The sequence below is a fragment of the Periplaneta americana genome, chromosome 5 (genome assembly GCF_040183065.1).
Source record: "Periplaneta americana isolate PAMFEO1 chromosome 5, P.americana_PAMFEO1_priV1, whole genome shotgun sequence".
Lineage (NCBI taxonomy): Eukaryota > Metazoa > Arthropoda > Insecta > Blattodea > Blattidae > Periplaneta > Periplaneta americana.
In genome coordinates, this window is record NC_091121.1 from 94,571,332 (window position 1) to 94,597,737 (window position 26,406).

At 36.8% G+C, this 26,406-nt stretch overlaps 1 protein-coding gene across 1 annotated transcript; it reads left to right on the top strand.

The window, feature by feature from the left end:
* The first annotated feature begins 907 nt into the window (after positions 1 to 907).
* On the top strand, positions 908 to 26,406 carry LOC138700014 (bifunctional purine biosynthesis protein ATIC). The gene is made up of 11 exons (XM_069826295.1): positions 908 to 1,049; positions 1,159 to 1,221; positions 5,387 to 5,590; positions 13,230 to 13,385; positions 13,698 to 13,830; positions 17,506 to 17,681; positions 18,997 to 19,157; positions 20,311 to 20,688; positions 23,543 to 23,709; positions 25,371 to 25,635; positions 26,144 to 26,406. The coding sequence occupies exons 2-11, from the start codon at positions 1,200 to 1,202 to the stop codon at positions 26,261 to 26,263; spliced, it is 1,782 nt and encodes a 593-aa protein (XP_069682396.1). The 5' UTR covers positions 908 to 1,049; positions 1,159 to 1,199; the 3' UTR covers positions 26,264 to 26,406.

Consider the following 26,406-nt stretch of genomic DNA (forward strand, 5'->3'; position numbering starts at 1 on the left):
CTTTCACTTAAAGCCATTGTACAGTGAAATATTTATCTTTACTGTAATTTTTTTAGTAAACAAGATTACTGTATTTGCTAAACAAAACTAATATTGAACAGCACACCTGACTTCTTAACTGCAACAATCAAGACTGAAAATTTAGACAGTTTAAATTTCAACCAATCAAGATCGGCCGACAGACCACCAACCTTCAAAAAAGCAACTACATAAAAATCTACATACATTATTTTATTTATAGTAAAGTCTTATCAAATTGAAAATAATATTATATAAATTATTATATTTTTTAGTACTGGTAGTTAAAAAAGTCTGAAATTCCCAAAGGGGGACATTCTGGAATCCAGGGGAGGGACAAGTTTCCCCTAGGTTACACCCTGAATTCATCACTGTTTAAATTCCTTTGGGCCCGGGTTCGATCTGTGACTCACCCCCCGATTTATAACTTGTGTTGGGCAAGCCAGTGGTCCTGGTAATAGGGGTTTTCTCTAGGAACTCTGGTTTCCCTGTGATATCCCAACAAATTATTGATTTTTCAATACCTATTAAGGAGAAATTTCTGAGCCAATATTTAGAAGTTCATTTTTCTATCATTATCATCATCCTTACGATATTGAAACCAATTGAGAGAGTAGGTCTAACTAAGCTTGTGAGTTGACAGTAACATTTTGATTCGTTCTGTAACTGAATTGTGGGATATTTCCAAGTAACTAACTGTAGACAATATACTAGATAAATTATTACTCTGTTGCCAAAATTGTAGGGCGTGCTCCATGTTAATTAATTATTTCAGTAGTCCGATAAAAAAAATACGGTCTGAGTTGACCTTGAATTGTATGTTGTTAGTTGTATCACTACGCGTAGTGAGAGCATCGTCAGTCGCCTATAGAACAGAGAAGATAATCTTGTGACCTGTGACCCTGAAATCTCCGAAGAGGGCGAAAATACTACAGTGGTGACGTGGTTGATGACTCTATTCAACATTTGGATAATTCTCGGGGATAGTTACTGACATTTGTCATTAATAGCAGAGCTACGGAGGAAAAGAGGTTAGTTCGCTTTGCCGGCGTGACAAGTAGTTCGAGTACTGTAATTTAAAAAAAATTACTGTCTGGCGAAAGAGTACTTTTAATTACTGGGACCTGTCCTCATTCGCAGGATTTCGAGAGGTTGCTGACAACTGTTCTTATTATTCCAGAATGGCAAGTGGTGGCAATTTGGGTAAGTACCTTTAGATGTGTAGCCTACCACGTGTAATTATAAATGAAGCCCGCGAAAGAATATTAATAAAATTAGCCTATCGTACATGGAGTTTACTGTTTAAAGATACGGCGTCATTCTATTGTGTAAGTTTATATAGTAGGCCTATTATCTATTACAGGTACGGTAGGTAGGCTAGTGCACAGTGAGATGAAATACAGAAGTTCCACTGGCAGTTCAAGTACGTCGGTGTCTATTCCAAAATCGGCGGAATCCGCTCAACGCTCGTTTCACCAAAACCTTCTTCCATAAATTTGGAAACATTAATTTTGGTTAAACTAGCGCTGAGGTAGTTCCGGTGATTGCCGGATTTAGGCCTGAGGCAGTTGCCTAAGGCGGCAATTTTCAGTGGGGGGGTGGCATTCTCTCTCTCTCTCTCTCTCTCTATTTCCCATTTTCTCTCACTTTGGATAAATTTCAGAACACGGATTCCTTCCTTTCCCTCTTACTTCAAAACTGTATGTGGGAGTTGGGGGAGGGGGCGACGGCAAATTTTAGCACTGCCTAGGGGTGGCATTATACCTAAATCCGGCTCTGCCGGTGATTTCGGATGTGAAAATCGTTGAATTTATGAGTGATTTTTTTGTGGATATGCAGTTGATCGTATACAAGGCATAACAAAAACCTAAACTAACCAAACCTAATCTGTCACAGATTCGTATATACAAGGTGTATACACAGAGTACGAAGGGAACTACCTCAACGCTAGTTTAGCCTGCCTTAATTTTATGTAAAAATAGATAATTTTCTTAAAATATGAAGTATTAAATTACACAAAACATGTAAAAATAGGTGATCCTCCAGAAAAAACTACACTAAAGGAGCCACATTTTTTGCTTCACTGGTTTTCCCATAATGTGAAAGAATGGTGTAGCGGCTGGTTCCCCTCACCCATTCCCTATAATAATTACAAGCGTTCGACACCTCATAAAGATCTTACCTGCATCAGTCTTTCAGATTTTCCCCTGGTTTCTGTGAGATGTATAGGCCTACAGTATAGTAATAAACATCTCTTTTTACACTTATCTACAACTGGGTTATTTAATGTTGATGTAATTGGTGATAGCGAGCTGGTATTTGGCGGGATGAGCCCAAGGATAGATTACCTGACAGGGAAAATCTCTGAAAAAACCTAACCAGGTAATCAGCCTAAATGGAAATCGAACCCATGCCCGAACGCAACTCTGGATCAACAAGCAAACGTGCTACCGATTGAGCTACGCCAGTGGGTCTCACGGTTTTAGTTAGCACCCCACCCACAAATACTTTCAACATAAAAATTGTTTCAAACTTACCTGTATATTCTAATACGCTGTTGTAAGTGTAACCCCCACCCCCAACTTGTTAGTCGAGAGATCCAGGACACAAACTAGAGAAACGAACTATTTCCGTAGTAATTCGTCCTGGACCTCTCGCATGTTATGTTGGTAATTAGTACCATAGAGGGGAAAGGGAGTTGTGCATCCTTTAGTGTACTTTTTCCGAAGAATTCCGAAAAGTATGTAGTATGGTTATTGCAAGGGACCTAATTTATTTTCCAAATAGTTCAAGTTTCCGCATTATACAAAATTATATCTACTGGTAAGAAATTTTTTTTTGGAACGAAGTACCAGTGATGATATACGACATTAAGATATATATGGATCATATGAGGAGACAAAGATGAATGAAGGAAACAGGAAAGATTGGCGAAAGCTGGGATTGCAGTGAAAGATCTGCCCTTGGACAGAGCACTGAATGAATGAATGAATTACCAGTATCTTACAGTATAAGATTATTTATTAACTTACTTGCTTGGTTGACTGGAGCTCAGTGACTGGAGCTGATATAAGCTATGTTTAACTGATACACTATTATTATTACGTAGGTAGAGTCTACATAGCCTACTGAATTCATTTTCATTTATAGTGTTCTGCTCAAGGGCAGGTATTTCATGCAAACCCAGCATTCTGTAGTCTTTCCTATTTTCTACCTTCCTTTTAGTCTCTACATATGATCCATATATCTTATTGTCGTCTATCATCTGATATCTTCTTCTGCCTCGAACTTTTTTCCCCGTTCACAGTTTCTTCCATTGCATCCTTCAGAAGGCAGTTTCTTCTTAGCCAGTGACCCAACCAGTTCCTTTTCCTCTTCCTGATCAGTTTCAGCATCATTCTTTCTTCACCTACTCTTTCCAACACAGCTTCGTTTTTTATTCTGTCTGTCCACTTCACATGCTCCATCCTTCTCCATATTCATATTTAAAATGCTTCTAGTCGCTTCTCTTCACTTCGTCGCAATGTCCATGTTTCTGCCCTATACATTGCTACACTCCACACAAAGCACTTCAATAGTCTCTTCCTTAGTTCTTTCTCCGGAAGTCCGCAGATGATGCTCCTTTTTCTATTAAAAGTTTCCTTTGCCATTGCTGTTCTCCTTTTGACTTCTTGGCAGCAGCTCATGTTACTGCTTATAATTAGTACATCCCAAGTATTTGAAGTTGTCTACTTGCTCTACTGTCTCATTTAGAATTCGCAAGTTCACCTTCTTTACTTTTCTTCCTATGACCATGGTCTTCGTCTTGTTGGCATTTATCTTCATTCCATACTGCTCACAGCTGTCATTTAGCTCCAGTAGCATATCCCTTACTATCATCTCCTCTTCTGTAACAACACCATATCATCAGTAAAGCTTATGCACTTTATTCTTCTTCCTCCTACTATCACTCCTCCCATGTTCTGAAAACAGTTTTTCACTAAATCCTCCAAGTAGAAGTTGAATAGGGTAGGTGATAAAGGGCATCCTTGTCGTACTCCTTTCCCCATTTTGCTTCCTTCTGACATTTCTTCTCCTATCCTGACTTTGACTTGTTTCATATAAAGGTTACTGAACAGCCTCCTCTCTTTCCAGTCCACACCAATTTTCTTGAGGATGTCTATCAGTTTGTTGCAATCCACTCTGTCAAATGCCTTTTTTAGGTCCACAAATACTAGATATACTTCTTTATTCTTCTCTAGGTATCTTTTGTCGACTGTTCATAGCAGTTCAATTGTATCTCTCGTACCTTTTCCCTTTCTGAATCCAAACTGTATTGTTATTCCATGTTGAATCTTTCGTACACTACTTTTTACACTTGAATATAAATAATTGATTAAATAGCGATCTTAAACACGAGTAAGATCGCCATTTAATCAATTATTTGTACGGTATTGTTATTGTTGAAATATATTATTATTGCACTATACTTCATTATAGCAGATATTTACACTTAATATGTTCCAATAGGAGCACACTGTACAATTTGGCCCAAGAACGACTTTTTTTCACGAATTCCCTTCCCCTCTCCTTCCCTTTAACTGTTAACTTTAACAGTAAGATTCAGCATTGCCAATGCTGTCTTTTTTAAATAGCAATTTATTTCTTACTTCGTAGGCCTACCTGTTTTGTAATCCCGTTTACATTTTCTGACAAAACCTATTACAGTCATGCCCAGTATCATTATCGAAAGAAAATTTCATTAGCAATTTTTCTAAGTAACCTCTTGATATACTGGTAATAGAGAGGCAGATACTGTACCTCATTCTTTGTTTTATGTGAGATAAAGTTACCTGTCAGAGTAATGACTAGACCTTGGATTTTTAGGTTCAAAAAATCTTACTTCACTTACCTAAAATAGGTCCTCAATGCAAATTTTGTTCTAAAATGACAAAATAGATTTTTGAAAAGCCTGATTACATTAATAAAATTATCATCAATTAAAATAAAACAATGTAAGATGTAATATAATAGTACTGATGACAAAGTAACACATCAGCACTTCTGTAGCAATTAACTTTTAGAAGTCCTGATATATTTCTTAATGTTCCAATTAGGTTATGTCGTTACTGCCTGTTATTTTACATGCACACAGATAAATAGAAAATAATAGGCTTATGCACTGTACAGAAAGAAATGGGATGTGCGGTAAGAGTCGTGGTTAAGATAAAGCATTTCAGAGCCAGAAGGTCACGGGTTCGATTCCGGCTTTTATTATTAATGAAATATCCATTTACCTTTCTCTTCATATCATGAGCCTACTTGTAAAAGAAATGTGACAATAAAAAAAACACATTGTATAATAAATTTTACTGTTTTATTTTTATAGCATTGTTAAGTGTATCAGATAAGGCAGGTCTGTTGCCTCTTGCTGAGAAACTTCATGCTCTTGGGCTTACTCTTGTGGCATCTGGAGGCACTGCGAAGGCCTTGAGAGATGCAAAGCTTGCTGTCAAGGATGTAGCAGAAATCACAGGAGCACCAGAACTTCTGGGAGGAAGAGTCAAGACTCTTCATCCAGCTGTACATGCAGGTTAGTTACTGCTACATGAGGTCAGCACTAGAAAGTATATGAAGTTCCAAGAACACAATGAATAATTTTTTATAAAGCAAGTCTTTTCAAATTTAATAATATCACTGTAATGTAATGCAATAAATAATAGTTTACTTCTTTAATCAGAAATATTTAGATGATTCATTACATCTTTTAGCAAATGTTTGTTTTTAATCTTGATAAAAATGAACAGATGATTGCAGGAAGTACTAAGCATAAATTCAGACTGATATTTTATATATCTGCGTAAGTAGGTTGTCACCCTTATCTTCAATCATAATCACCACCACCTCGACCATCGTTATCACTATCTTCATCATTACAACTTGCAATATTTCCATATCCATTTTTGTCACTGCCACTACCACTGCATCATCACATGATGGAATTGTCAGAGTTTATGTGCCTAATGACCTGTTCTGGCCTCAGTTATGGTTGTCCAAGAATAATTTTAGAGAGTGTCTTTTATTTCGGCTGTTTATTTTGTGTTTGAAACTAGGGTTGAGATTGAGAAAAACACAAAATCTTTAAAAAGAAAACAATTGTTTTTGGTTAAAACTAGCTTTTGTTTAAATCAGTTATGTTTGTCGATATTGAGAATACACACTAGATAATCAAACAATAATTTATTTGTATGATTATACCTATTTAATTCTTTACAGTACTAGATAACGTACCATTGTCTAAAAAAATGAGAAAAAAATATAAATTTATTGTATGAATATGTTTGTACTTATTTCTTTCTCAATTCTTTTACTTTTCACAAAATAAATTGATGACATAAAGCTCCCATCCCCCAGTATGCAACTGAAATTGATAGTATTTCAATTAAAAATGACTTTAATTAGTTTCACTAATAAATACCAATTTTAATGTGTACTTTGTACCCATTGGGTGATATGCATAAAGTTGAAATAAATGCTATTGCGAAGGTTTTCGTGGTATACACGTGTACAGTGTTTATTAGAACAGCTGTTTCAGCACGCATTTTGGAAGAAAAATCTGAGGTAAAGCTATTTGGCAACAGTGATGTATTTCTAAAAATAAAAGTGCCCTGGTTCTCGGATTTCAAAGCTACTGGGTCATTCTATTTCAATAAAGAAAGTTTGTGACATGTAGCCATATAGATAACAAAATTGGAGTAACTTCCTCATAGAGAGATAAAGAGGTTGTTAGGTCTGAAGAGTAGACTTCACTATGAAATTGTTTACATATGAATAAAATATAACTTTTTATAAATGCAAAATTTGACGGTAATATGGAAAATCAGAAAAATACTCTGGTGTCGCCAGGCCTGAAATACAAGTGGATTGCAATATTGTTCGTTACATTCTCATTTTAAGAATGATTTAAGATGTATAAAATTATATTTTTACTTACTTACTTACTTACAAATGGCTTTTAAGGAACCCGAAGGTTCATTGCCGCCCTCATATAAGCTCGCCATCGGTCCCTATCCTGTGCAAGGTTAATCCAGTCTCTATCATCATATCCCACCTCCCTCAAATCCATTTTAATATTATCCCCCCATCTACGTCTCGGCCTCCCCAAAGGTCTTTTTCGCTCCAGTCTCCCAACTAACACTCTATATGCATTTCTGGATTCGCCCATACGTGCTATATGCCCTGCCCACCTCAAACGTCCTAATTATGTCAGGTGAAGAATACAATGCGTGCAGTTCTGCATTGTGTAACTTTCTCCATTCTCCTGTAACTTCATCCCTCTTAGCCCCAAATATTTTCCTTTACTTTACTGTACTTACTTTTGAGGGTTTCTCCACTATTCAGTGGTTACCCTGTATTCCCATCCGCCAGTCTTCCCAGTCGAACCATTCATCTCCTTCCAGGGACCTGTCACTCATCAATCTATGGATCTGTCCTCTCCAGGTTGTTCTTGGTCTACCCGCTTCCTTCTACCATGAGGTGACCATTCCAAAAGAGTTTTAGGCCACATACTTTCCTCCATTCTTCTAACATGTCCATACCATTGAAGAGTTCGTCTCTCAATTCTGTCCATCACTGTCTCCTCCATATCCATCATCCGTCTCACTTCTTCATTTCTCCTTCTTTCTAATCTGGAAACTCTGGCGCTACGTCATATTCCATCCATTTCCACTGCCAAAATCTTAGATTTTTTACTTTCTACCAACGTCCACCCCTCTGCACCATATGTCATTATACGAGGTCTGTCTAAAAAGTATCCGACCTTTAATTTTCCCGAGCAAAGTAGTGATTCTAAGGCGGCGCCACTGTGCATGGAGGAAGGAGGAACCGTAATGTGCATGCTTGAATTTTTTCACCGCATTCGCTTGTGCCAGTCACTGGCTGGTGGTCGCCAAGTAAGGTGCTGTTCTAAGTGTTTGTCGGATTTAGTTTTCTCGCAAGATGACTGAATGAATTGATCAAAGATACTGATCAAATTTTGTCAAAAGCTCGGTGATTCTCAAAGTCAAACAATTCGTAAGATTCAGCAGGTGTCTGGGGAAGATGCGATGGGTGTAACACAAATTAAGGAGTGGTTCAACCAATTCAAAGATGGCCGCACATCAGCGGAGAGTGAGCAGCGTTGTGGCAGGCCCCAAACTGCTCGGAGTGCAGCTGTTGTTGAGAGGGTGCGAAATTTGGTGATGGCAGATCGTCGTTTGACCGTGCGGGAGATTGCCGAAGAGGTTGGAGTGAGTAAAGATTCTGCACATGCAATTTTGCGTGATGATTTGAACATGAACCGAGTGGCTGCGAAATTCGTGCCCAAGTTGTTGTCCCCGGAACAAAAAGACCTCCATCGTGACGTTGCACAGGACCTTCTGGACACCGCCTACACTGATCCTGGGTTTCTGAACACCGTGATAACTGGAGATGAGTCATGGGTGTACGGGTACGACCCAGAAACAAAAAGACAGTCGTCGCAATGGAAGCATCCCGAGTCTCCAAGGCCGAAGAAAGCGTGGCAGGTGCGAAGCAAAATCAAGGTGATGCTGACTGTTTTCTTTGATGTCCGTGGAATTGTGCATCACGAATACGCACCGGAAGGACAAACGGTGACAAAGGAGTACTATCACGATGTTCTCTGGCGACTCCGTGATGCAGTTCGGCGCAAAAGACCAGACATGTGGACAGCGAACAACTGGCACTTGCATCACGACAACGACCTCGCACATTCATCTCAATTGATCCACACTTCCTTGGCCAAACATGGAATTACAACCGTTCGCCAACCTCCCTACGCTCCAGACTTGGCTCCTTGCAACTTCTGGTTGTTTCCAAAATTGAAGACACCACTGAAAGGATCCCGTTTTGAGAGTAGAGAAGAGATAATGCGGAACGCGACGACGGAGCTGAACACCATTCCAAAAGAAGACTTCCATAGGTGTCTCCGGCAGTGGAGGGATCGGTGGGCTAAGTGTGTGCAAGCACAAGGGGCCTACTTTGAAGGGGATTAGGGTCCCAACCCCGTCAGGTATTTGAAATATTTTTTCTGGCTAAAGGTCGGATACTTTTTAGACAGGCCTCGTACTTTCCACAACCGCCGTCAAAATCCTCTTCTTGGTGTCATTCAATATTGTCCTACTCCACAATATTCCGTTCAACATCCTTATGGCTTTTCTTGCTTGCACCAATCTACTATCTATTTCGGAATTACAACTCCCTAAATCATCAATATATGACCCCAAATATTTAAATTTTTGAAGAGCTCTAATAGTTCCTTGGTGTAAGGAGATGTCTCTTCCGTTACCACGATATTCAGTTTTTTTCATGTTTACTTGCAATCCACCTGCTTCAAATGAGTCCAGGAGTTTTCTCATCATATATTTCACATCCTCACGAGATTGAGCCATTACCACTTGATCATCTGCAAATATTAATGAATGTATTGTACCACCTTGAACTGATATTCCCATTCCTCCACAAGACTGATTCCATTGTTCTAATATTTGTTGTATATATATTTTAAAAACAGTAGGAGACATGCTACAACCTTGCCTCATTCCTTTATTCGTTCTGAATGGTTTAGACAATCTCTTCCCCACTTTAATAGATGCCTGACACTGCTGGTACATCCGTTGGATGAGTGACATAATTGGTAAATCAATACCAATACCCTCCATTGCATCCCAGAGTTTGGTGATAGGCACTGAGTCATAGGCCTTTTCTAAATCAACAAATATTAAATGAATTTCTTGACCCTTTGCGTATGATTTTTCAGTTATCTGTCTCAGACTAAAAATGTGATCCATAGATGATTTTCTTTTAGTGAAACCTGCTTGGTCCTCCGACATTTTCCCTTCTATAATGTGTTCAAGCCTGTTTGTGATAATGCTACTAAAAACTCTACTAATAGACGACATGACACTGATTCCTCTGTAATTTCCAGGATCTTTACTGTTCCCTTTCTTATATATAGGTGTTATATATGACATACACCAATCCTTCGGTATCTCATCACCTTCCAAAATCTGATTAAACAATTTACAAATAAGTCTTTTCAGCAACGGGGGTCCATATTTCCATAATTATGTCATTACTTCACAGGGACCACTGGCTTTACCATTCTTTGCTTTTTTTAATGCCTGATTCACTTCTTCCTGTAAAATAGGTTCCATATATGACAATGTATTATTAGTAAACTTGTATATGACTTGTTGTTCCATTCTTCTCTCAACTATTAGATTTTCAAAATATTTCTCCCATTGCTCCATACTGACAAGATTTAAGGCTGGTGATGGATTATTAGTTGTCCTCATCCTCCTTATAGCTCTCCATGCCTCTGCAGATCTTCTGTATCCTAATGAATGATCAATTTCAGCACAAACCTTTTCCCATGATTCTTCTTTACACTTTATTATAACCTTCTTTACTTGTTTCTTACACTCTCTATAGTTTTTTAGATCTTCTTCTCTCTTCGAGTTTAACCACTGAAGGTACAATCTCTTTTTTTCCTTAATAATTTCCAGTGCTTCTATAGTCATCCATTCTGTCCTTCGTCCACTCTTTTCCTCCCTTCCCAGAACTTCCTCAGCTACTCCTTTAACACAATGTTTTAAAAAGGAATATAGGTTTTCAGCATTCCAGTTCTCTTCTACTGCTTTTAGCATATCCATCATGATATAAATATCTTACACTGTCCTCCTGTAATAAATGTACCATATATCTGGTATCATTTACGGTATTCATTTCTTTATTTGTCTGAATTTCATTTGTAGTTTTAACTTTTCTTGGGAACGCAATTTTAGAAACAACAATATGATGATCCGACCCCATTCTAACTTCCTCCGTACTCTGACATCTTGTACTTTAATTAACCGTTGCTGTCTAACTATAACATAGTCTATAATAGACTTCAAATTCCAGGAGGGGTTTATCCAGGTATATTTATGAATATCTTTATGCTTAAATTTTGTATTCATAATAACACATTCTTGTTCCTTACAGAATTCAGTCAACCTTTTACCATGATCATTTTCTGTGTCCTCTTCCCAGTTTCCAAAAACGTCATCATTAATTTTCCTGCCAACACGTCCATTAAAATCTCCCATTAACAAGAGCTCATGTCCATCCAGGCATTCATCAACTACCTCCCTCAAATCATCATAAAAAGCTCTTTTCTCATCACCTGAAGCATCATTGTTAGGGGCATATACACCTATTACATCCACAATAGATTCATAAATGCGTATAGTTATGTGAATTATCCTGTCACTTATTTCTTTCCAATCAATTATTCCTGATTTCCATTTTTTCTTTATGAGGACAGCCACCCCAGATTTGCCCTCTCCGATTTTGGTACACCACTCCAAAAATGGATGTAGTTCCCAATCAATTCTTGCCCTTTTCCTTTTTTCTTTGTCTCATTTAGGATTACAATATCCATTTCTAGAGAGTCTATCTCTTTAACTACTTCTACTAATTTTCCACTTATTCCTTGTACATTCCAGGTTCCACATACCAAAGTCCGTTTACGTAGCCATAGTCTGTGCCTGTTAATCTGTCCGGGTATCATTCTCTTGGGAAACGTAATCATATATTTTAAGGTGAATAGGTGATTGGCCTCTTGCACCCGATTCTGGAATTAAAGAGTCCAGAACTGCCTCCCTGTTGTTCTGGGGATTAGTTAGGGTATTTCCCCCCTAATCAAAAAACTGTTAACCATACAGAACAACCGGTAATATAACTGTTTTATAAATTCTAACTTTCAGATTTTTTGACAGCAGACTAGATGTTGAAAGCTTCTCAACCGAATAATAACACACATTTCCCATATTTATTCTGCGTTTAATTTCCTCCTGAGTGTCATTTATATTTGTTACTGTTGCTCCAAGATATTTGAATTTTTCCACCTCTTCGAAGGATAAATCTCCAATTTTTATATTTCCATTTCGTACAATATTCTGATCATGAGACATAATCATATACTTTGTCTTTTCGGGATTTACTTCCAAACTGATTGCTTTACTTGCTTCAAGTAAAATTTTCGTGTTTTCCCTAATCGTTTGTGGATTTTCTCCTAACATATTCACGTCATCCGCATAGTCAAGAAGCTGATGTAACCCGTTCAATTCCAAACCCTGCCCGTTATCCTGAACTTTCCTAATGGCATATTCTAAAGCGAAGTTAAAAAGTAAAGGTGATAGTGCATCTCCCTGCTTTAGCCCGCAGTGAATTAGAAAAGCATCAGATAGAAACTGGCCTATACATTTTTACTTCCGAACATTTTATGTATATACATTGTGTCTCAGAAATAGATCAGCAAAATTTACTGGAATGTTCTTTAATTCAAAACAACACAAAAGTGGTTTCAGGCTTTCCAACTTATATAGTTCTTAAATATCAAATAAACATGATTTCTGATTAGGCAGTGTATTAGTGTACATACGTATTGGACGTTTGTTTATTACCTGGCATCGAACAATCAACTTCTAACTTACAGAGAACAGCTCTCCATACACTGTCTAATCACTCTGAGTTCGGTTAAATTTGCATAATTTTACCTGTTAGAAAGTGGAAATCATTTAATCAAAAAGAAACAAAACATTGGGAATGTCTTTCCTACATATAACACATAACCCTGTTCTTCTTTCGGCCTTTCAGAGTTCGTCTAACTTTAGTTATTGGGACTGTAGAAAATTGCAAAATTGTAAAATTGTAATTGTAATTGTAATCTTATAAAATTTTGACTTGTTCAAACTTTTAAAGCTTCATTGCTAATGTAAGATCTATGGAATATAATAAATGAAATGAAAAAAAAAAAAAAAATTCACAGAATGATAACTTGAAAAATTAAAAAAAAAAAAGAACTGTGGGGTTTTCACTGGCACGTTTCTGTACACTTTGGCCATTACCACAATTAATTTGTCGGTTTATTTTTGAGACACCCTGTATAAATACTTCTCTGTATAGCTGTATAAATACTTGGGTCTTGTTTGGTAAGTGTTTTATGCAGTTTGAAAATTTAATTGTTTATTTCTATATTTATAGGTATATTGTGAATTTTGTTGTAATTATTTTCTTGTTCAGAATAACAATGAAGATCCAAAAGATTAAAAACAATCTGTTTGATAAACACAACCAGTTCTATGGAAAAGGATTTCAATTTTTATATGTATTCATATTTTATGTTACAGGAATCTTGGCTCGTCTCACTGAGAGTGATCAGAATGACCTATCGAAGATGAGTTACAGTATGATTAAAGTAGTTGTGTGCAACTTATATCCATTTGTTGACACAATTTCCAAACCTGGAGTTACTATTGCTGATGCAGTGGAGAACATTGATATTGGTATGTTGATACTGACATTGGTCATGCTAATGTTATATTATGTAATGTATACTGTAATATGTTTTTTTCTGTTGAACTCCCTTTGACCTGTAGTACTGCTATGGAACCCTTGCAATCCATTTTCTTTGTATTATTATTATTATTATTATTATTATTATTATTATTATTATTATCATCATCATCATCATCATCGTCATCATCATCATTATCAGAATTTACTAATTGTTGGATGGAAGAGTATTATCTTTCATTGGTGTCTTTCTAGTCTGTTTATTTTTCATAAAATTATAAAAACATTGCTCTTCTGTACAGGTGGTGTAACTCTTCTGAGAGCTGCCGCTAAGAATCATGCAAGAGTCACAGTAATCTGTGATCCTTCAGATTATGATCTAGTGGTAAACGAAATACAGTCTTCACCAAACAAAGACACTACATTGGCTACCAGGTAAAGCAATCATTAAAAAGTTTAAGTAAAAGAAATTCCTGGAAAAATAAGTGCACTGTAGGTATTACATTATTATTAACATCTAAAGATGAAGTTACATCATTGTTACACGAAAATTTACCTAATGACCTCCGAATAACATTATTCAACGTTAAAAGGATATTAAGCAATGTGTGTGTGTGTGTATATATATATATATATATAACACAATATATGGTAAAAAAATGGAAAATGTTTAGACTGATTTTTTTTAGAAGAATAAGTAATTTCTTACAATTTACGTATATTGCAACACTATACCATCTCAATCAAGAAACAATTGTATAGTAATGAAAATATTACTTCCATAGAAATCCAGCTGTGATGGGATGTTAGGTACATCCTCTGAAGAAGTACAGATATATGAATGTACAAATCTTGTTGAATCTGTAATTATGTGCACAGTTGGAACAAAACCTGTTAACAAGATAACTAAAAGATTATTAAATTTATATATGAAATTTCTAATCTGCACACAAATCAGTCAGATTACCCGAAAATCATAATACTAACATAAGAGAGATTGATTTACCAGTATGTAGAATAATTCATTGCCCCTTTATTCTTCATAGTGATCAATTGATATACTGAAGCATTTCTCTTTGTTATGTATACATATATTGAAATCATAATTGGCTTTCTTCTGACAAAGGAAAAAATTTTACAGTCAGCACAAAAGAAACCAAATGACCTGGAAATGTACAAAAACTTGCCCAGACATTTTCAAACACTTTTAACAAGAGCTAGAACAGGTCACTTTGTCACACAATTGTACCTAGACCGATTTCACCATTCTGATACTGTAATCCTACTTGTCTGTGATGTAATAATCATGATGAAGATCTGAAACACATTCTTCTATACTGTCCATCAATAAACCACAAAAGAAGTAAATTAAAATCATCAGTACCAGTTGCAGAAGAGACAATCCTGCAGTATATATTGACTACACCCCAACTCTGGCTACTAGCAACAGGCATTTATAATGAACACTGATAAAAATACCCCTCATTTCTCATGAAAAACAAAAACTAAATAGACTACAGTGGACTTTATGTTGTCAGCAAATAGCTGGATACATTAAGAAGATTGATTGATACATTGAAATCATAAATTTGAGTTAGTTTTAACATAGTAATAGTGTATAATAATTATGGTAATAAATATGATTTTGGATGTTTTGAAACCTGAAGAATCCAAAAATAGAAAATTAAGCACATGGGTCATTAAAAATGTTCAAAATATTCTTTTTTTTTTCATTCCCTATAACTTTTATATACAAAGTTTCTTCATAAAATTAAAAATAGGAAAGCTATAAGCAATCTTCCATACTGTTTACTCACCTGGTGTGTGTGTGTGTGTGTGTGTGTGTGTGTGTGTGTGTGTGTGTGTGTGTGTGTGTGTGTGTGTGTGTGTGTGTGTGTGTGTGTGTGTGTGTGTGTGTGTGTGTGTGTGTGTGTGTGTGTGTGTGTGTGTGTGTGTGTGTGTGTGTGTGTGTGTGTGTGTGTGTGTGTGTGTGTGTGTGTGTGTGTGTGTGTGTGTGTGTGTGTGTGTGTGTGTGTGTGTGTGTGTGTGTGTGTGTGTGTGTGTGTGTGTGTGTGTGTGTGTGTGTGTGTGTGTGTGTGTGTGTGTGTGTGTGTGTGTGTGTGTGTGTGTGTGTGTGTGTGTGTGTGTGTGTGTGTGTGTGTGTGTGTGTGTGTGTGTGTGTGTGTGTGTGTGTGTGTGTGTGTGTGTGTGTGTGTGTGTGTGTGTGTGTGTGTGTGTGTGTGTGTGTGTGTGTGTGTGTGTGTGTGTGTGTGTGTGTGTGTGTGTGTGTGTGTGTGTGTGTGTGTGTGTGTGTGTGTGTGTGTGTGTGTGTGTGTGTGTGTGTGTGTGTGTGTGTGTGTGTGTGTGTGTGTGTGTGTGTGTGTGTGTGTGTGTGTGTGTGTGTGTGTGTGTGTGTGTGTGTGTGTGTGTGTGTGTGTGTGTGTGTGTGTGTGTGTGTGTGTGTGTGTGTGTGTGTGTGTGTGTGTGTGTGTGTGTGTGTGTGTGTGTGTGTGTGTGTGTGTGTGTGTGTGTGTGTGTGTGTGTGTGTGTGTGTGTGTGTGTGTGTGTGTGTGTGTGTGTGTGTGTGTGTGTGTGTGTGTGTGTGTGTGTGTGTGTGTGTGTGTGTGTGTGTGTGTGTGTGTGTGTGTGTGTGTGTGTGTGTGTGTGTGTGTGTGTGTGTGTGTGTGTGTGTGTGTGTGTGTGTGTGTGTGTGTGTGTGTGTGTGTGTGTGTGTGTGTGTGTGTGTGTGTGTGTGTGTGTGTGTGTGTGTGTGTGTGTGTGTGTGTGTGTGTGTGTGTGTGTGTGTGTGTGTGTGTGTGTGTGTGTGTGTGTGTGTGTGTGTGTGTGTGTGTGTGTGTGTGTGTGTGTGTGTGTGTGTGTGTGTGTGTGTGTGTGTGTGTGTGTGTGTGTGTGTGTGTGTGTGTGTGTGTGTGTGTGTGTGTGTGTGTGTGTGTGTGTGTGTGTGTGTGTGTGTGTGTGTGTGTGTGTGTGTGTGTGTGTGTGTGTGTGTGTGTGTGTGTGTGTGTGTGTGTGTGTGTGTGTGTGTGTGTGTGTGTGTGTGTGTGTGTGTGTGTGTGTGTGTGTGTGTGTGTGTGTGTGTGTGTGTGTGTGTGTGTGTGTGTGTGTGTGTGTGTGTGTGTGTGTGTGTGTGTGTGTGTGTGTGTGTGTGTGTGTGTGTGTGTGTGTGTGTGTGTGTGTGTGTGTGTGTGTGTGTGTGTGTGTGTGTGTGTGTGTGTGTGTGTGTGTGTGTGTGTGTGTGTGTGTGTGTGTGTGTGTGTGTGTGTGTGTGTGTGTGTGTGTGTGTGTGTGTGTGTGTGTGTGTGTGTGTGTGTGTGTGTGTGTGTGTGTGTGTGTGTGTGTGTGTGTGTGTGTGTGTGTGTGTGTGTGTGTGTGTGTGTGTGTGTGTGTGTGTGTGTGTGTGTGTGTGTGTGTGTGTGTGTGTGTGTGTGTGTGTGTGTGTGTGTGTGTGTGTGTGTGTGTGTGTGTGTGTGTGTGTGTGTGTGTGTGTGTGTGTGTGTGTGTGTGTGTGTGTGTGTGTGTGTGTGTGTGTGTGTGTGTGTGTGTGTGTGTGTGTGTGTGTGTGTGTGTGTGTGTGTGTGTGTGTGTGTGTGTGTGTTTTTTTTTTTTCTTCATTTAGAGAGAACTAGAGATTAAATGTATGTGAGGAGAATTTGAGTTGTTTGCAGAAATCATTCTGGCAATGGCAAGGAAGTGAGTACATGTCCATTTGTTGACATCAGAATTAAAAATAGAGTGAATACACTTTACAGTATTTGTAGTAGAGATCCCAGTTGGTGTTAGGGATGATTATAAATGTCAGAGAAATGGTGAAATGGCGGCATAAGAAACAGAAATACTATGAGTGAATTTGCCCAGTTCCACTTAGATATGCTGGGATTTGAAGTAGAGTTTCCAGCTTGAAATAGCACATTCCAGTCATTCGTCTATGTGTGAGGAATTTTCTCTCGAAGTATTGTTTGCCCTCAATTTGTTCTGAATCTGATAACTTGAGCATTAATGGCGTGCATTTGTAATAAACATTTTTTATCCTTATTCTGAATTTCTAAAAATTGTAAGTCTTACAAATATGAGTAATATTTATTTTTACAGGGAAAGGCTTGCATTGAAAGCATTCACTCACACTTCTGAATATGATCTGGCCATCTCGGACTACTTCCGAAAGCAGTACAGTGCTGGTGTTTCACAGCTAACACTCCGCTATGGAATGAATCCACACCAGAAACCAGCTCAAATTTTCACGACCCTTTCTCAGCTTCCTCTTAAAGGTAACAAACAAATATAAATATGAATAATTTCAAGGGAAAAATTGTTCCGGGGCCAGGTATCGATCCCGGGACCTCTGGTTGAACATACCAGCGCTCTACCACTGAGATACCCGGGAACTCCACCCAACACCGTCTCAACTTTTCCCTTTATATCCACACAACTCGCGTGGGCTGACGAAATGCCAGAGACCCACGAGTGCACACAATCTCTGTGTGACTTGGAATTGTGGTTTTCTGTTAACGTACACAGTAACGTATATATTATGCAAATCTAGTCTTTCAGGTGAAGCTCCCTGTAAAGCAGACAGGGAGCTTCACCTGAAAGACTAGATTTGCAAAATATAAATATATTGAATATATTGACTTCGGTGTCTTGGTGATAAGAAATAAATATACAGCAATTTTTTCCATATATATTGTTTATCATTACTGTAATAACATATTATTTTAGAGAAAAACTGCTTTATAATTTGGTCACCCTTTTTTTTTACATAGCAGCTCTAAATTAAATTCGTAACTACAAAGATTTGTTCTCTAAAATGGGATTCATGCATTTAATACAGATAAAACCATTTCCACAATCTTGTAACAAATCTAGTGTTTGTATAAATACGAGTAGTTATACTCGCGATGCTGTTATTCCGGGCGTGACTCCTCCTCTTTGCTTACGTCTTAGGAAGTAAAGGCTCTATAAAGTCTAGGTAGGAAGTATCGTTCGCCATTTTTGTTCTTTCGTTGCCGAGCTACCATACGAGGAATCTATTTGCCACATTGTTAAACATTATCATGTCGTAGCTCCTATGATAATAAATCAAATGCACTGAATTCAGCAAATAATTGAATGGCAAATAACGTCTTCATGTGCTTTCTGCGAACGCCAATGAAAGAGCCAAAATGGCGGGCGATTATATTAAGTATTTATCGAGCCTTAAGAAATGAATAACGTCTTCCTCAGCGAATCACAAGATGCACACGTTTAAATGTAGCCGACCTGCACCGCGGTTGGCTGCCGGAAATTAGAGCGACGGGACTATAGTTATTACTGCTTGCAAAATTGGAGTTCATTTTCCTTATGGCTTCCCAGTAGTAATTTACAAGTTGTGTTGGTGTATCAGCTTGGATCTTCGGAATGGCTTTGCATTGGAGGAGATGATCTCCCTCTTCATTTTAGATTCTGGCCTAGAGTGACCAGGTGACTGCTAAAAAAAAAAGACATTAAGAGACTTGAAATGTAGGAATTTGCATCAAATTTTGGGACACTTTATCCAGCAATAAAATTTTACCTCTAACACTGCTTAATTTTAAACTATTTCAGTGGTAAATGGTTCACCTGGATTTATTAACTTGTGTGATGCTCTGAATGGATGGCAGCTTGTGAAAGAACTGAAGTCTGCACTTGGTTTGCCAGCTGCAACGTCTTTCAAGCATGTGAGCCCTGCAGGAGCAGCTGTTGCTGTGCCTCTTAGCCCAGAACAGGCAAGTCATACAGATTATTTTTATGAACAAGAAAAAATAATAAATTCATTTATTAATATTAATGTGTTAACCAATGCTGAGTAGCCAATAATAAGTTATACTGGTAATACAACAACAACGATGACGACGACAAGGAGCTGAACGTCTTAGCCTCTTCTCTGTGTCCTCATAAGATCTCCAGACACAAAATTCTTCTTAATTTTAAAGCTTTCACCCCATAACAAAGGTATACTGAGTTGCAATTGCAATTGATCCCAGCTTCTTAACGATCCCGAAGAGTAGGTTTCATCTCACCTGATGATGATAGAACCAATCTTCGAAACATCGTGAAACTATATTTTATCCATTGATTAAAGTTCACATTAACACTTTGTTTGTTAAAAACATAAAATTACTTAGTCACATGTTAAAAAGTGTTAAAATTTTTCAAAAAGGTATATATTTTATCACTAGCAATGAAAAAACGTCCACTCCACTCTGTCAACAAATTCTTTTAAAACTTTTTTTAAAACTTCAATTAGTGATCGTTTTCACATATTCAGTTGTATGTATTCGATTTTAAATGAGAAAATAATATGTGGTCGAATTCAACTCTCCTAATGAGATGACACCAATCAGGAATAAAAGTTAAAAAAAATGAAGTTGAAAACAATGGAGGATATTTACATTTGATAGATAGGATTTTAAGGGGACACTTCTGTGAGTTTTAAAACAATTTTCATCCAAAATTTATGACTTTTAAACTACATAAATATACCTACAATACTATCAACTGTACAAAATTTTGTGCCATTAGGGCTAATAGTTTCGAAATTATATTTTTTAAATATATTTTATATTGGCGTCACTAAAAAGGCTCGTTGCATCACAATTTTTAATTCATATTAGCTCAAAAGTTTGAAAATAGTCATGGGAATATAAATTAATTAGCTTTTTGAGCTCGGTCTAAATAGAGAGCCACAATAAATTTTTTAATAAATTTTCTTAATTTTTCACCATTATTTCACCATAGTGTCCCCTTAAAATGTAGAAGATTATAAAACTAAATCAGCACTTCACTAGGATGTAATCTTAACATTTAGAAAACTGAAATTTTTGATCAGATTCACCCTGTGTTGTAGTACTATAATATAACTTACAAATTGAATTGCAGGCTAAGGTGTGTATGGTGGATGACCTGATGGAGCAGCTTACTCCTCTTGCTGTGGCTTATGCCCGTGCTCGCGGAGCAGATAGGATGTCTTCTTTTGGAGACTTCGTAGCACTGTCAGATCCATGTGATGCTGCCACTGCTCGTATTATTTCTCGAGAAGTGTCTGATGGAATTATTGCGCCTGGCTATTCACCAGAGGCACTTGAGCTTCTCAAGAAAAAGAAAGGTGGTGGCTATTGTGTGCTACAAATAGACCCAGAATATGAACCCAGACCAATTGAGCAGAAAGTTTTGTTTGGACTTACCATGGAGCAACAGCGTAACAATGCTGCCATCAACAAACAGCTGTTCAGCAACATTGTGTCTCAGAAGAAAGAGGTATGTAAAGCACTTATCTATTACAAAAGACATGAAGCTACTATATACTTTTATATCAAATGTTTATTGTTGAGAACTATATGAAATTAATTGACATACGTAGGGTGACCAGACATTCTCTTTTGTCTGGACATGTCCTCCTTTTTAGGCCTTTGTCCCGGGTCCGGACAGATTTAAAAAAAATCAAGAATTGTCCTCCTTTTCGTATCTTGTATGCCTGATATTTTGAAGTTATCTGATTTGATGCCTTTTTCAAGTAATTTGCCTGTAGATGGCAGCAGCATCGACAGAATATACACTTTCTGTCCTCTTTAATTTGATTTTCATATGTAGCTAACTGTAAAATCATTATTATTTTTATTATAATTATTTTGTAATAAAATAGATATTAACATACTTTTAAGTATGATATAAGCCTAAATCTATACTGTGAATATTTTGTAATAAAATAGAAATTGACGTAATTTTAAGTATAATATAGACTTAAGTCTAAATCTAAATAGCCACTGACGTAGCTGAGTCGGCTAAGGCACGGGTTCAATTCTCACTTGGGTTGATTACCTGGTTGGGTTTTTTTCCAAGGTTTTTTTCCAACCATAAGGCAAATGTCTGGTAATCTATGACGAATCCTGGGCCTCATCTCGCGAAATATCATCTTGCTATCACCAATCTCATCGACGCTAAATAACCTAGAAGTTGATAAGCATCGTTAAATTGAAGCTTTGTGTCCTCTTTTTTATCGATGTGAATCTGGTCACCCTAGACATACACCAATATAAGAAATAACCAGTTAGATAAGCCTTGTACATGTATGGCCTTTTGGTCCCTGAGACATTGAAAGGATAGAGTTAGTAAATAAGTATGAAAATTTAATCTGTTTTAGAAGCCTACAGTACATTATTGTGTGTAATTTCCTTTGTTTGTTTGTTTGTTTGTTTGTTTGTTTGTACTTTCGATTTATGATTCCAAATACTTGTATCTTTAATGATGCACTGAATCATATCATACAGAGTGGAAGTAATATAACTCTGTAGATTTTAATAGCTTATTCCTTGGATACAGTACAGCAAAAATTGTAATGCAGTTTTAGTCCCAGATTAATGCCTGCTGCTCATGGTCAAATTTTTCTTCAAATTTATTGTACAAGAAATTTAATTCAATTGAATTATATCAAATTCCTGTTGCTCACGATCAAATTTTATTAAGACCGAGTTTGATTAAATGTTGGACACAACTTTTCCCAAATAGAGCAGGTTCTGTTTTCGTCAAATATTGGATGAAACTAACCAATCACGAAGTGGGTGTGTGGTAACAGCTATATCTGGTGTGCAGATTGTGAAGTTCGAACATAAACATTAAACATGGCTGACTCTAGGTGGAACAAAGAAGTTGTGAGTCATTTTACTTGATGAATGGCAATCACAGATTTCATGTGAAAAACAGTACAAAATTTTACTCACAGATGGCAGAAAACTATGAGCAAGGAACCATTTTCATAAAATATTTATCAGAACTTTCATAATATTTATTGTACAATAAATTTAAGGAAAAATTTGACCATAAGCAACAGGCATAATACTTTTCTCAGAAAAGATATTTTTCCCTTAAATGTTAACACTGTTTTACTCTATACATATTATTCATACAATTCTGATTTTTACTTGTATCATTAGAGAAAATGATAAGGAATGATTTATCCCCTTGCAGTTTTTCAATAAAATGGACAGTTTTCTTGCAAATTAATACAAGGATTAATGCATGCCATTATTTCCTGCCATTAGGAAGTCTGGCAGCCCTATGCAATGTGTAAAGGATGGACTGCTGCTATTCATACCGAATGCATGTGTGTTTTCAAAGGTCAACTGGTGATATGCTGTTGCCAAACTATGCAAACTAATTTTCTAATAATTAATCATGCTCTTAATTACAAAATACATAATAGATTTTTATTTCTGTTAATATATTCCATTGCCCCCTTCATTCTGGATAGTTATATCACTTCCACCCTGTATAGAATATAGAATGTACAAGTGAGGTGACCTGTTGTTCTTGTTCACAAAACTTACTCTTGGTGTTTTCATAATTGAATTCTGTTCTGTGCTTGTGATTTCTATGGGGTGTAATGCCCGTTAGTAAACCCTTTATAATCTTCTAGTTGGTGGTTACATGGTATTAGTAAATAGCCAACTAAATTTGTGGAGACAAATTTATCAAGCCTCTGTCCGACATTATTGCTCCAGTATGTATCACGTGTTATTAAGCCAGAAGTTTATGTAGTATTAGTGTGTGTGTGTGTGTGTGTCTAATGCCTACCCACTTCACTTACATGATTCGGGTTCCGCATATTGCAGATGGCAGAACTGTAACCCATTTTCAGGTTGTACACCACTTCGGTGGACCACGTTATACATAATGTGTACCCGTGAAGAGTAATATCGTGTATTAGGGTGAGTGTATGTGTAAGTGTAGTGTAGGGAATGGGTGAAGATGATGATGAAGGTGAGGAAACCCGATGCTGGCACGTAGCCTACTTCTGTCGAATAGCACCAAGAAGACTGCCAGGCTCAACATCCCCATCTGACAGACGAATCACTATCAACAGTGACATATGCCTTCTCTTTATACACACTGCGGAGAGATTTGGGATTTAACCCAGGCATAGTGGTGCACAATTTAGTACGTAGCATTAGTCAAATGACTAATATGTACCTAAGAGACCTGTTTCAAGTTTCTTTAAATCCAAATGGAATTTCTGATGCACAGAGACTGAATTGGGATTGACTTCTATGGTGTACTTATGTTTCTGCTACTTTGTCATCATAATGATGCACTGCATTTCCTTTTTATATTTCAGCTTCCAGAGAGTGCTGTGAGAGATCTGATAGTTGCAACAATTGCTTTGAAATACACCCAGAGTAATTCTGTGTGTTATGCACGTGATGGTCAGGTCATTGGAATTGGAGCAGGTCAGCAATCTCGTATCCATTGCACTCGTCTTGCTGGTGACAAGGCTGACAACTGGTGAGTTGTGCTATGGCTTCATATTTGCTTAATGAATAAACGATTACCGTATACTTTGATAGTACATCCCGATTTTAATCGCTTCTAAACATTAAGAATGAAAGTAGACTGTAACTATAGGGTGGTTAAATGAAATTTCTTCTCTTATGAACCTTTTTCTTTCCTTTAGTGCAAATCTGTGTATATGTTATGGATACGCCATAGCATAAAATTGTGCTTGTCTGAATTATTCAGTACCAGATCATTAACCACGTAACCTTGGCTATGACGTACAATAGTTCATTAACCATAAGACAGGCTTCGGCACGAATCAGAGTAACGTGGTTATCATGGTCTAGTCATGGCCATCTTGACAATCGTCTAATATAAATACATGTTCAGAGTTCTAAAAAGCAAAGGAATTGCTATATTAAACTTATGTTTAACATGCATTTGTATATAATGTTGGCCATGTTATGACTAAGAATGTGATGTCGCGCCGTAGCCTGTCTTTCTCGTTAGCCATGGTAACCTTGGCTGTGATGTACAATCCTGTTAATAGAACCAAGTCAGGATGCTTTGGCGTTAAACTTACTTTCCCAAAGATGTACCTTTTGCGAGCCAAAGCCTCACAGGAACAAATAATGTGATGAGATGTTTCAGTCTCCATTCTGTTGAATTTATACCTCAAGTTTCCCTCAACCAAACCCACAATGTTGAGCTGTTTTTTTGCAGGAGCGTGATCTGTGTGAAAAGCTGTAATTGTCAAAATTTATGTGTAGGTTATGTTATTTTATTTTTGTCATCTCCTTTTTTTCAAAGATGATTAGTATTTGTTTCATATATTACTTACAATCATTATTGTTGAAATTGCTTATATTTGAAATTTTAAATATATTTCTGCTTTAACTTATTTCAACTAAACTAGAATGCTACATGGAATTTTACTGTATTCTTAAGCACTCTTTCAGAACAAATGTTTTAATAGCATCTTATTATGTAGCTGTTTAAAAAGTGTTATATGAAGTTACAGAATAATGTGTTATTAAAATAATGCATTTGATGCAGCAACAATAACTTTCACACAACACATTTTTTCGAAATACATTTTTCTTTTAATATTCTCAATCTGATGATTTTTTTCTCGAGTAATTATTAGATGTGAGGATGGTTACTGTATGATGAAGGATATTTTGCGTTGTTGTTTGACTTTTACTCCACAGAGCGATGATAGTGGGGGTGTTGTTGGAAAATTGAAGGGTTCAGAGCCATAGTGGGCCAAGTGCCATTTATTAAAAATGGAGAAAACAAGGGTTAAAATTAAGTGATTATCATAATTTAACGAAACATGTAGCAGTAAAATAAAGTATGCACATTAAAATTAAATGATATGTCAATCTTCATTAAATGAAACCTTGCTTTCTCTGTTTTTAATAAATGGCGCTTGGCCCGCTATGGCTCTGAACCCTTCAATTGGTGTTGTTTTTAAATTTTGGATCTTTTTACTGAAAAGCAATTTAATGGTTCCTGTTCTGAAGCTGGTTTTTTCTTTAGTTAGGGTTATATCTTAAGTTTGTTAATGTTACAAATATATTGGCGATGTAGTGGAAGTTAAAAAAGGAACGTATTTTTGGGAAAATGATTTAAGAGGTGTAATTCTGAGCATGTTTTATATTTTACAGGTGGTTGCGGCAGCATCCAAATGTGATCAATATGAAGTTCAAGAAAGGCGTGAAACGTGCTGAAATATCAAATGCTATTGATAACTATGTGAATGGGACTATCGGAAAGGACATGGACCAGGCCACATGGGCAGCTATGTATGAGACTGTTCCCAGTCTGCTGACGGACAAGGATCGTGCAGATTGGAGCAGCAAGTTGTCAGGAGTAGCACTTGGATCAGATGCTTTCTTCCCATTTAGAGACAATGTTGATCGTGCAAGACAGGTAAATATCTTGTGAATAAATAAACACTTAGGACGAAATTGTGGAAGATTATTTGTTTGCCATTTTTTTTTTTTTTACTTCGAATCATTTACATAAAAGTCAAATGTGAATGAATATTTAGAATGATAAATATCTGTAGTATAACACTCTTCAGAAGGAGGTAAAGTTGAGGGAATAAACTCTACTAGTTGTCACCCTCATCCATCATATTTTTATCATTGAGGTAATGAATTTTGGCTCACAGGTGCCCCCCACCTCAGTCAGACTAGCAGAGCCAGGAGAATCCTACTTGATTGTATCTTAAAGCAACTAGTAATTGATATGATAGTCTTATTTATGTCACTTCAAGAATGGTGAACTTGACTTAAAACATAAGTTTGTTGAATTAAATTTAATAAGCCTAATTAGTGATAAATTTTTAGCTTAAATTTGAAAATAATGTAATTTTAAGATCTGTTAGACAGTGTATTGACGTTGCTAAATGTTCCATTTTTGTTCGTTATTTCAGAGTGGTGTACATTATATAGCTAGCCCTGCTGGTTCAACAAATGATGAAGATGTCACTAATGCTTGTAATGAACACGGCATCACTTTGGTTCACACAAATCTCCGTTTATTCCATCACTAATCTGTGAAGTCCGACAAAAGCACCACAAGCAAGTTATTAAAGGTTAAACTTGTACTAGTGCTTTGACATGTATTTGTAATCTCAAGAAATTTAAGATTTTATCTTGCACATTCTGTAGTCAAATTATATTGAAATTGTCATAA